At 34.9% G+C, this 13132-nt stretch overlaps 1 protein-coding gene across 1 annotated transcript; it reads right to left on the bottom strand.

Annotated features, from left to right (window-relative positions):
* Positions 1-428: 428 nt before the first annotated feature.
* Positions 429-8352, bottom strand: CD69 (CD69 molecule). The gene is made up of 5 exons (XM_032645756.1): positions 8205-8352; positions 4596-4718; positions 3273-3472; positions 2819-2922; positions 429-1787 (listed from the first exon to the last, which is right to left on the bottom strand). The coding sequence occupies exons 1-5, from the start codon at positions 8266-8268 to the stop codon at positions 1679-1681; spliced, it is 600 nt and encodes a 199-aa protein (XP_032501647.1). The 5' UTR covers positions 8269-8352; the 3' UTR covers positions 429-1678.
* Positions 8353-13132: the final 4780 nt, after the last annotated feature.

Below are 13132 nucleotides of genomic sequence, written 5' to 3'. Positions count from 1 at the left end.
TGTCTGGAATCCAGATTTCTTTTCAATATGCCATACTAGTGACAACAGTTTAAAGATACTACATATAGCATACATTTCCAACTTTCAGAGAAGGAGAATATCGTGAAATACATTCATAAAACAATTTTGAAGGTAATATTATTTTTCCTTATTGAAAAATCTCATGAAGATTATGTAGTGCCTTATTTCTATTGAATGGATTATTTTATGTAAATAACTACGAGTATAGCATTTCAGAAATGAATAAGATGCTTTCTGAACATCAGTTATGAGGACAAATTATCCTCTCTTTTGGAGAGAGGACGAGCTTATAAATAAATCCTTGCAAAGTGACTTTAGCCGCCTCCAAATTCCTCTGTGCCTCTTCAGGGTGATAAACAATAAAAGAAAGAGAGAAGGTGATAGAGTCAAAATTTCTTAAATGACATACATTCCTCTAAAGTCAATTAGAATATTTACTGAACTTTTGCTGTTTACAGAAAAGTAGATACAGCCCTTTGAAAACACACATGAAAACAACTTACAAAGTACAAACCATATTATAAATCTAAGGTTTTACAATAGAAATGTCTTTGAAAAAAGTTACAGTATTCTGTTTCTTCCTTTCTAGCATGAGATATGTTTTAATATATTTTGAAGGAATGACCACTTTTTAGAAACCATTTTGTTTATTCTACTTTCATTTTAACATACATAAAAGCAGGTTATGATTGTACTGGATACAAAAGACAAACAAATAAACACACGTTATTGCACTTAGAAAATACTTCTCGTGAAGTATTGCACATGATAGAATAGATCAGGAAAGGAGAATAGATCAGGAAAGGCACAAGGTTATAAACAGATAGGACTAGTATTATTCCAGATTTGAACAATACAGACCTTTTCCTGATAGAGATTTGCCACATCACATATTGCACATTTTCCAACACTTTTATCTGTTTTACAAACATTCCTCATATTCTTTGTTTTTGACCTCATCTCTGTAAAACACTGTGTATAAAGCAATAAGTTATGTACCATTGAAAAAGACAAGTCTACGCTGAAAATGTGAAAACAAAAAGACTGGCGTAAATATATGATCACCCCATTCTTTGGGGGGCAAATGACAAAGTAACTTGACAAACTTCTTTAAAAAGAGAGAAACATTACAAAGCTTCATTTCATAAGCATTTGCCCATTGATAAATGTCCTCTGAGTTCAAGAAAAATGCATTTAGACTAAATACCTCTGTTGCCAGTTAAAATTTCCTCTGTTTACATTCAGCTTTTAATACTACTATTTAATTCCTTCATCCAGTGCAAACGCATGAAGGGCACACGTTGTTCACAGTCATTCAGCAATAAATAATATCTCTAAACTTAGTTACCTTATTATTTCTGAATTAAAAAAATATAAAGTGCATTCAAAAGCTTTGAAGTCATTTTTCTCATTCTTGGACAAAATTAGTCAACCTGTAACATTTTCAGCTCATGGCAGAAGTATTCCACAGTGCAGATATGCCTGGAATTTTTCTCCCTTTTTTCCACAGTCTTGTTTGGAAGAAAATTTCCAAAATAGTAAAAAGTTTTTTTCACGAAGTCTTTATGGGAAACTTCTGACCATAGAGCACCATTTGTCAACACACATTTCCTTGAGTTCCATGATAGAATAGTATATAAGCAAATATGATTCCTCTTTATTTGGAGGGTTTGCTACATATCCAGTGTAAATTCTTTTCACATTCTGTGCTGCTGACCTCCGTGCTGTTCAGAAATGCACAGTTCTCAGATCCTGTAAGGTTGAACCTGTCAACAATAAAGAAACCAGAATTATTTTCAGTTTATCATTTCCGTTCAGTTACATGAGAATCAACTTTGCGGTGGTGGAGGTGGTGGTTTCTGCTTTTTTTTTCTTAGTAGGAATGCATGAAGCAAGTGCGCCAATCAAATGATCACAGAGTAATCTGCAGAGACAGTTGACAAAGACCCAAAAGAATAGTATGTGGCGAGAAGATACAAAATTAAGAGTAGACGGCTCCATTTTTTTGGTTGGTGTATCACCACAGAAGTGACTCGTTCATTTTTGAGCTCACAAACCATTCCCAGAAAGTATAAACATTCAACAATCATGTATACTAGCACACAGAGTTTTAGAGGGTAACAGTCCCTGGTGCCCATTTGTGGGTGTGATACATACCAAGGATTCCTTTTCTAGAGATTTAAACTAATTTTCTGTTTCTTTAATTTTCATAAAACTATTTAGGGAGCTAGAAATTCTTTCAAGTCTGAGTTTTCAGATGACAAAGATTAACACTAAACTTATACGATGTCCTTCAAATTTTAAAATGTACAGGTAATGGCAATAAAATCAGCATTTTTATTCTGGGGCAGGTTTTCTCTCAGATCCATAGAAGCTTCTAATTAGGTATTGAAAATACTGTTCTTTATCTCTGTGGAGATGAGAACTGGGAAAGCAAAAAGGGAATTACTAGCTTGTCAATAAAATATAAATATGAGATTGGAAATGTTGGATTTTTTTCCCATCATCATATTTATACCTGGAATATTTCTGAGTTTTATTCCACTCAAATTTGCTGAGATCAAGTTACTAAGAAGCAGTTATCGTATGAATTCCAAGCAGATAAAAAGAAAAAAATGGTAATATTAAAGCCCTTCTTTAAAGAGGTCCGTAGAGTATAACATACAAAAGAGATTGTTGAAGTTCTGCTTATAAAGAGCTCAATCTTCATGTAGAACAGCACTTCTAAAGGAAAAAAGGAAAGTGGTTCCCTTGAGCTGCCATCCTGGGGAGGATAAAGAGATATCTTGAAACTCACCAGTTATTAAATTTTTTGCCATTTGACCATTTCCACACCTGGTCAGCTTCATTTTTCAGCCCAATCCAGTGTTCAGTTCTACCCACATGTTGTTTTAAAAAGATCTTGAAGAAAGCACAAAGGAACTGTATGTTAAACCACCCGTCCTAGTAAGTATGTAATAAATCTTGTTTCTTAAATCTGCAACTCGTAGGCATGACAGCTAAGCTGATTATTTACTAGTTCTACGTAGGTTCAGCTCATGTGGATTTTTGGCCTTTGAGGCTAAACAAATCACATTTAAAGACTAAATTGAACTCTCATTTTGACCTCAGACTGATCCTGTGGCTTTCTGTGACTGAATTTTCCCGGGTGGGAGACAGATACAATGTCTTCCCTTAGAAGGAAACCGCAGAGTAGCTATATAAAATAGAATAGCAATATCTTATGGAATTGTTTTTGAATACTATCTTACCACGTCCTCTTCAGAATCAATGACAGCAAGAGTGGCACTGTGTTTGGAGCAAAAGTTTTGGGCCAAGGTCCAGTTCCTTGTTTTCTTGGAAATAAGATAACATTTCCCCTGGTATACTATCCAATCATCTGAGCATGAAGAAACATGGGTGTTTGGTGGCACCGAGGACATATATTGGCCTGGACAGTTGTACTGGCCCACTGTGAAAAGGAAAAGTGTTTGTTTTAGTAACACAAGAAACCAAGTACCCACAGTGTGCAAAACTAGTTCAGATAAACGAACAGAGGAAAGAAGGTGAATTCTTTTTTTTTTTTTTAATGAGTTCTCTTTTTTAAAAAATTTTTGAAGTATAGCTGACGAGAGATGTTATATTAGTTTCGGGTGTACAACATGGTGATTCAAAATTTTTATACGTTATATATACTCCATTTAAAATTATAAAAAAGGAAGGTGAATTCTGGAAAGAGTAGGAAGAAGGCAGCTTCTCACTTTATCTGATCTCTCATTGTGCCTGAGCATCATGGTACGAGAAATAAGAGGGAGTCATCTCATCATCATCTCATCATCTCATCATCTCATCATGGTATGAGAAATAAGAGGGAGTCACTTTGGTCAGAAAGTGGAGGGTAAATTTTAAAATCTTGAAAATAGTCTTTGGACTAGAAAGGCTAAAATACACTAAAATTCCAAGTAAGGTTTTGTATCTGAATGCAGATGGGGAAGAATTTGAAGACGTAGTGTATACAGACCTATACTGGAAGGTAGAGGAGAGAATACTTTGCAGAGGAGCGATTCAGAATACACAAAAATTTATGGTTGGGGATGTATCATACAACTGTAAAATTTCATGTTTGTATAAGACACAAATGTATCTTGGTATAGCTGTATGTTTCGAATACCATAACACAACTGACTCTCTGGGAGCTTCTAGATATATTCTATATCTATATTCTGTGGCTTTTGAGATAAGAGACTGACCAATTCCTGATTAATCTATGGCTTAGGTGTTATTCTTTTCATCAACAATGAATGTGCAGCCCACATTTTTCCAGTTAAACGTCTATATAGTTAGACTCTAAATCGGCCCCTTTTATTCCAGATTTAAACATCTGCTTACATGTAATTTTCTCCCACAGTATTGTATAAATCATAAGCACTTTTAATATTTCTAAAGCACTAGAAAACTAAACAAAAGTATTGCATCAATTATTCAAGGAATGTGGAGTCATATTTAGCATTTCCTAGGAAATTGGTCGTGTATGAAAAATGAGATTGTCCTAAATTAATCAGAACTTTTGATGAATTTATGAAGTGCAGACCCACCTGATAAAGCAACGAGAGCTATGATTAGAATGGTGATGAAGACCACGTTCACTACAGCACATGGGATGGGAACTTGAATGGACCCTTCATGATATGCCGCAAAATGAAGCCTGGTGGCATTATCTGAAGAGAGAAAGTAGATGATGAATTCAAGCAGGCTATAGAAGTAAGAAAGAGACATTTGATTTTCTCTTGAGGCATTTAAAATAAAAAAATAGCTATGTGTCTCCCTATCTTCTTATATGAAATTTATAAGTTAATTTCCCTCAAGGGTTGAGTGAATTTGGATAGTTTATTTTTGGCTAGAAATAAAACAATCCAGTCACAATAATGATATCATAAAATATCTCCCCCAAATATGTACTCAGTAGCTATGAAAATTCTAAATATATCATAATTGTATTGTTTTAATCACAGTAAGAACATTTAGTAAATATCTGATTACCCTAGAAGGCATATAAAAAGAACATCCTATGTACAATCCCTTAAATTCTCTGTAGTTACTGTTTAAGGGAGATGGTATAAATGGGTATAAATGTGGGTGATATAATAAAAAATGTTGAATTGATATAAAAATATATACAACTGGAATGACTAAAAATTTAAAAAATTATCCAAGTATCCATCAACAGGAAAATGGATAAACAAATTATGGTATACCCATACAAGAAATTCTACTCAGAAACTTAAAAATTGGAACAACTGTTGCATGCAACAAAATGGATGAATCGCAAAAAAAAAAAGTTGAGCAAAAAAAATCCAGCCACAATTATATACTGTATATATTCATTTATAGGACATTCAGGAATAGCTGAACTAAACTTGATGATAGAAATGAGAAAAGTGATTGCTTTTATGTGTTGGAAAATTAATTTGACTGGAAAGGAACACAGGGAAACTTTCTGGGGTGATGAAAAATGCCAAATGTTGATGGGAGTTGTAGTTATAACTCATTAAACTGTATATGTATTATCTGTGCCTACATTGTATGTCAATTTTACCTCATTTAAAAATAACAGGTGAGTGAAAAATAAGATGTTTGAATTTTCCAAGAGAAGTTAAAATAATAGAGGAAATTTAACAGTACTATAGACTAAATATTAGGTGGAAATAGGTTTTTTCATTTATCCTTTGTATAATGCTAAAACCAAGTAAAAGTTTTATTTCATGAATGAGAAATACTTTTGTGGAAGGATTTAGAATATGAATATGATGTGAATGATGATTCTTGGTTACCAAAAAAACCCACCACCACCAACAACAAAGCTAGAAAGATATCTGTTCCAGATTAGAAATAAATAATTGAGAAAGGAGAGAGGGGAATTTTGTGACTCAGAGTTTGAATTTGAGTTTTGCTAGGATGAGCTATCAGGATATTTAAAATTTGGCCTCACAGGAGATATATAGATCCCTATTATGCTCTCAAAAACTGAAATGTAAAATAACTACTTGAATGATATTAAAACTTACCATGAAAGATAGTCTCAATATGCAAAAATATCCTATTTTTCAGTATGGGTGGCTTTCATAATTAAAAGGATGTCTATACAGACACAACTTGAAATTCGTGTATTTTTTTTCCTTAAAGCCTTTCTTTAAGGTTAAACTAGGCAAAGAGATGCTGCTTTCTTTCACAGTAATTTTGCTATGTAATGGATGTCAGCATCAACTGTTGCTTCTTCTGAGGATTGTTTTTCCCAGTATAGATCTACGTTCAGGTTTTGCAAGAGAAGGCTTTACTTCACTCCCATCTGGTTCTATTTCTCTCAGCTTCTTAAAGAAAACCTTCCTTTTTTCACCAGCATACAACTGTCACCGGAAGCAGCCTTTCGTAGCTAGGGTAGCAAGTTCAGAGCTCTCTGTCTAGTTTCACTTCTTACCATGTGAGACTCGATCATGGGGTTCAAACTCAATGCAGGGACAGCTTTGGCTCTTCAGCAAGTGCCAACACATCCAAGTAACTCATGGACGCCAGAGCCCATTGGCTTATCCACTGGACTCACTCTATTGGCTTATCCAGTGGGTAAGCTATGGAGATGATTCTCAGACTGTACTTTATATCCATTAGTGAGGGCTATTGTTACTCACAGTTTGACTTATCACCTAGGTAACAAAACACTCCCCTAAGAGCATACTTCTGCTTGGATTACAAGCCCTGTCCATTAATGGAGAAATTGAAAACAAATCCACTAGTACATATTGAATCACCAAGGGTGGTGATCAATAATTGTTTATACTAATGAAGCAAGTACAAATAGCAGCGTAGACTAAACATTCATAAATTAAATATTCAACAGAAAATTGGAATGATCTCAGGAAAAGTTAAGAATTACTACAATAGCTCCTTCTTCTTTCAACTATGCTGTTTATTGAGTGGTTTTATTCTTAAATCTATTTTTTCTTTTGGGCAGCTCAGCTGAGCCATCAAGTTATGGCTATCTGGTTACCAAAAAATTTTTGTGGCTTGTACTTACCATCCACACTTGATTTTGTGTTCTTAAGTGAAAGATGGGTTTATCAGAGGTAATGAATGCTTTTCTAAAGCAAACCACTCTAGTAGACCCATACTCAGAAAACAATCCCTTCCTCTAGATTTTTTTTAGCTCTGCTGTTCATAACACATTCTTTGTTACTGGTTAGGTTTGCTTACAAGTAAACTCTAGTTCCTACATGCTAGTGCTTGGGGCACCTCATTAATTAGAGAGGAAGAGAGAGATAAATGAAACCAATCAAGAAAGCCTCACCAAAACAAATTATTGTAAAACAATGGGAAAATCCTGGTAATCGAAAATAGAAAGGTCTGAGGACAGAATAGACAAATAGAAAAGAAGAAAAAGTATATAGCAAAGATGATCATGTTTTGATGAAAAATAAAAGAAAGGAAGAAAAACATCTGATTCATGTAGAATTTGAAGCCCACGATTAGAAGAGTGAAATAGAAGAGTGAAATGGAGGAAAAGAGTCCCATAAAGAATATAGAAGATTTCATTTTCAAGAATTCTTTCATGACTTTCTCCTAATAAGTTACCATTGGACACTGTAAATGTTCAGATGTTTATATGGACATTCTCTCAAAAATTAGAAACCTTTGTTCCCAGCAACTGGAGGATGCTGTCTTGAGAACACCAGATAAGGCACACACAGAAAGCACAAAATGGTACAAGGTAAAGACAATCAAGAATGTAATTGTTTATGTGGAAAACAGAGTTTTCCATAAAGAGAGTCAGTGCTTCCTGTAGGATGGATATGGGAAAATGATGGACAGTTCACTGGGCTAGGGCAGTGAGGTTTCTAATTAAATACGAAAAATTGAGATGATATAAACTAAAACAAAGAAACAAACCTTTAGAGAGCTTCTGAAATTCACCCTTGTGATTTCCTCTCAAGTTTCTATTTGTCTTCTCATAGAAAAAGAAATATTTACTTCTTGCCCATTTTCTCCTTTATCCCAACTGAAATAGAATGTAACCAAGTTCTTCAAAAGACAAGCTGCATTTCCCCCCTAACTACCGTTATAGATCATAGATAGATAGATAGGTAGGTAGATAGATATAAATATAGATATATTGATAGATGCTACCAGGATATGAGGAGTAAGACCTGACTTACTTTGTTGTCCTCTTTTCAGATGCAAGGAGCTGGTCTCTGTTGCAGAACAATCTTCAGAATTCATCTTTATCCTCGTCACGATCCCTTGGTTAATCGCAGGTCAAGCCAGTCCGCATTGAGTCTTTGCTGGAGCTCTTGTTCAGTCTCTGAGTCTCTGAGATAACTTAGCATTTATATTCAGTTACATTGTCTCCACCCACTTCCTCTCACCTCCAGATCGTTCAGCTACTTGTGTCCTCTTTAATTCATGCTCTAGTGGCCCAAACAGTTTACAATGCGGTGTTGTGGTGAGCTACGGGTTTTCCCTGCTGTCTGAAATGTGCTTTCTCACAATTGTAGGTGCAGCGTGAAGAGACAAGCGCGATTTCCCCAGAATCCGAGATATCCTTTCTTAAATTTGTAGAAAACAAATAATTTAGGAAGCAGAATATCTAAGTAAAGAATTAAAAGTTAGGGATTCCTATCTTTGAGATGGAAATAATGTGGGGAGTAATATATCCCTGGAATCCCATTCATTCATATAATCATATACTTAACAACTATTATTTTATTGAACATCTACTATGAACCTGACACTGTTTGGGGTTAGAGGATTTATTGTTGAATAAGAAAGTTGCCACCTCTATTCTCATGCATCTTTCTCCAGTCTGGAAGAGTTTAACTTAGCAAGCTATAAACTGGCTTTCAGAAATGTGTCATTCGATTCTTCCCTGGGGACTAGTTTTTCAAGGTATCATTTAGCAAGTAGCTGGTTTAATGGAGGAAATAGACCTTGTGGCTGGTACTTCCTTTCTATGCTCTAAAATTGTTTATCTTAAACGATCTGTTTCATTTATCTCCTGTTAATTTTCATGTCATATTTTACTGTCATTTAGACTGCCCTATTTCCCCTCAGTAATATCTTATTCTGTTTTTCTCCAATCTTCTAGATTATTATTTTCATATACCTCTGACACTTTGGACATCTGAGAATGATTATTATAAAAATATATTGCCATAGTACTAATATCATCCAGATAAGTTATTAAGGTCAATACAAAATGAATGTGGAATATCTGTGTCTAGTGATTTAAGGAGGGGATTAAAATATCACTCTGGTTAATAATCTTAGTGCCCTCAAATTTTATCATTAATATGACTAGAGTACAGATATTCTGTTTTCAGAATAAAGCGTTTGTGAAAATGTTATGGTTAAGTGGGTAGAAAATTACCATCTATTGTAGGCTAGTTAGACCATCATATTTATTTGTTTACCTAAGACATGAAGAGGTACACGTTGGTCCTAAAACTCTCTTTGTTCTTCTTTATTTTTCACTCAGTTCCTAGTATGTTTTCCACATAGCAGCTAGAAGGGTTGTTTTATAATTAAGTAGTATCATTCTAGTGAGAAGTTCACTTCTTCACTTCTCCCACTAGACACGGCTTCTTATCAAAATTACCATACAATGCAAAGACCTTCTTGTATATTTGAGAAGACTTTGCCTTATCCATGATCTGGCCCCTGGCTACCTCTCCTACCATAGTCACTGCCCTCTCCAATAGTCGTGGCTTTGCTGTTCCACAAAAATGTCAAGTATCCTCTCACTACAGGGTCATGCATTTTCTCTAAAAGGTTCTTCCTCCATCTAGTTGCATGTTTTGCCCTCCCTTTAATTCAGTTCACTCACTGTTCAACTATCGTTTACCCAGAGAGGTCTCCACTTGCCTTCTTTATGTAAAATAGAACCTCCTACTCTATGACTCCACATGACTTTATCTCTCTCTCTGTCACTTGTCAAGATCTGACATTACATTATTGTTTATCACCTACTTTCTTTACCAGACTGTAAGCTGCTTGGGGGTAAAGACTTTTTCTGATTTGTCCCTTCTGTGACTCTAACATGTGACGTAGTAACAGGAACCTAGTATGTACTCAGTACATATTGTTGAATGAGTGAATTAATAAATATGAGTTAATGAAAGAGTATGTATAAAAAACATAAAAGTTCCAAAATATAAAGTGCTGCTCAGGGAGGTTAGTGGGATCGTAGGGCTGAGAAATGAATGCCTTTACACTGCCAGTGGGTAGCAAGGGCATACTTGAGTACTGCTGATGAATGACAAAGGGGAAGTGAAGTTTGGTACTTAAGGGAATAGCTGATGTTTTTACTAATTTCTTTGGGTTAAAGAAACTTCAATCTTTTAAATGTTTATTTCATCTCCTGGAGTTGGGAATCTGGGTTAATGTCCGCACTTTGACACTAATTACACACAGCACGTTGTGAAGAATGCATGAGAATATCTATCTATCTATCTATCTATCTCTGCAATCTTCCAAGTCCATGGGATATAAAGAGAAGGAAAGAATGCATACTTACACACACTGATAACCTTTGCTGTGTCTCTTCCCGTGCAAAGCAGGTTGTTTCAACAGCTTATTGGACTGACGCAAAAGCCATGGTCCAGTTATGCCATTTTCCAATGTACGTTCTCCCCTCTGATGATTCCCATGTAAGTGTGAAACTCTAATTTTCTTAGCTGGACACAGACTACCTGCGAAGTTTGAATGTTTCAGAACAATTAGCAGGCTAACAGGCACGCAAAATAGAGTAGTGTTTACAGATAGTTGACTCCCACAATGTTGCCTCTTACTCCTTATAGCCCAGCTGTGTTGACTTTCACTCCGTTCCTCGAAAAAGCTGAACTTATTTTCATTTTATAGGCTGTGCTCTTGCCCTTATTCCCTCTGATCTCAGATTTTTCATGGCTAAGTCTTTCTTCTCATCTATATTTACCTTACATGTTACCTACTCAATAAGACCTTCCATGACCACCCGCACAAATTACCTCCCATTGGTCATGACTTATTACCTCACTCTTTTATTTTATAGAACATAATATCATCTGAGACTTTGTAGTTCAGTTGTATATAAATATATATATATAGTTTTTAAGATAATAATTATTAATATTTACTTCCCTTACTGGAAAGTAAGGTCTTTAAGAGCAGGGACATGGCTGTCTTATACAACAATGAATAACTTGTACCTATAATAAGGCTTAGAACATAGAAGGAGTTCAACGAATATTTGTTGGGTATATACATGAAATAATGTATGTGAATATCAACTCAAGCATTTGTTAGCTATGCAGATTTGGGAAAGTTATACAACTCCACTAGATTTTAGCTTTGTTATGTGTGCAATGACGGTATCGGCATCCAACTTATAAAGTTCTCGGGAAGAAAACATCATAAATGAGAAAATTAATTTTCTACCACAGTGTTTGTGTAGATTAGGTATTTAGCGATAAGTAAAGGAATAACAGTTTGATTCAGGTCATGAGAAAGAAAAGTTCCTCATTTCATGTAAGATGTTAACAGATAATAACTGAGCAGTCTCAGCCTAATTGCTGGTATGATGTAATGTGACGCTTGTCTGTCTAGGGTACAGACAGAGGAAGCTGCAGTCTCCTACAACCAACTGTAACAGCTTTTGTGACACTAAAACACTTTTTTATGTGTTCAAGTTTTCTTGCTTCCACAGCCATAATCAGGTGAACGGATATTATATATATATATATTTACATATGTCTATATATACAAACACATGCATATATATTTATATATTAATGTATAATATATGTAACAATAAATGTATAATATATGCAATATATGTTATATATGCCATTGTGTAATATATGTAATTGATGTTATATATAACATATATATGTATAATATATGTAATATTTGTTTTATATGCCCTTGGACACAGGAAAGTGATGACTAGAGATCTTACTTTATGAAAATAAATATTTTTAAACATTATAACATTGATCAAAATCTATTATTTTTGTTCTGAAATCATTTTTCTCTACTTGTTTTTAGGAGAGCAGCCAAAGTATTTTGTTGAAATCAGCACTCATACAGGTGGCAGTAAGCAGACATTGAAAACATAAAAACCAGCCAAATTACCAAGAACATATGCTATCAGCGGGCTTTGTAGGCATCCACTGGCCCTCATGCTATTCAAGTCCTCCACAATAACTTGAACTTTATTGCAAAATTAATTATTTTCTTATTACTCCTCCATCCCCTTTCACAATCAATTTTTTAAGTGTAAGAAATCTGCCTGAGAAAGCAGCCAACTTAAATCCATGCAGAGGCATGAACAATGAATAGGGGTTGCCCAGCACAGTCCTGGTTGATACTTGTTGTCCTGATTATTAAAAGCATGTTATTTCACTTGCAAGAGTGTCTTCCTATGTATATATAATGAATTACAAGTTTACATTACTAATCAGTACTTGTTAAATCAAAGGAAGGTATCTCACCTGTGAAATTACACTAAATAGGACAAAGCAAAGTGTAGAGGGTCAGGATGCAGTGTGGTAGAGATTTTGGGGTCAGAAGGTTTTTCGGTTGCCTCCTTATTTATCTAAATGTGAAAGCCAACTTCCTGTGTGGTCAGCCCTGATGGCTTCAATTCTCTAAAGCAAAGAAACACATCAAGAAACCTAAAGAAAGAAAACTTGTGCAAATAAACTCTTTAAAATCTCCTTACAAAACACACGTGGTCATAATACATAACTTTCAAATTTTTCAGAGGTATTTTCTATGTTTTATTTCATAAAGAATACATCAAAACATTAAGGGATATCCACAGGGCAAAGATGATCATTAAGATCTCATAGTTCAGTTGAGAAAGCCGAGTTTTAGAGAGAAATTAGTGCCTGGACAAATTTGGAAGAAGTCACTCAGGACACCAGAACTCAATGCACGTCTCTTTCATGTTTGACCTTATATGAAGAATCCGGGGAAAGGTTCCAGAAAGGAAATGAAGTAATGTGAGCTGCATGCAAAGTGATACAAAGAAGACAGGATATACAGTCCTTATCAGGCAGCAGCTTGACAGGATGCTCTGGTGGCCCACGTTCACAGAGACCGCAAA

Source organism: Phocoena sinus, chromosome 10 (genome assembly GCF_008692025.1).
Source record: "Phocoena sinus isolate mPhoSin1 chromosome 10, mPhoSin1.pri, whole genome shotgun sequence".
NCBI classification, from domain to species: domain Eukaryota; kingdom Metazoa; phylum Chordata; class Mammalia; order Artiodactyla; family Phocoenidae; genus Phocoena; species Phocoena sinus.
The sequence above is the reverse complement of the archived record's forward strand: the minus strand, read 5'-3'. Positions and strand labels throughout refer to the sequence as shown.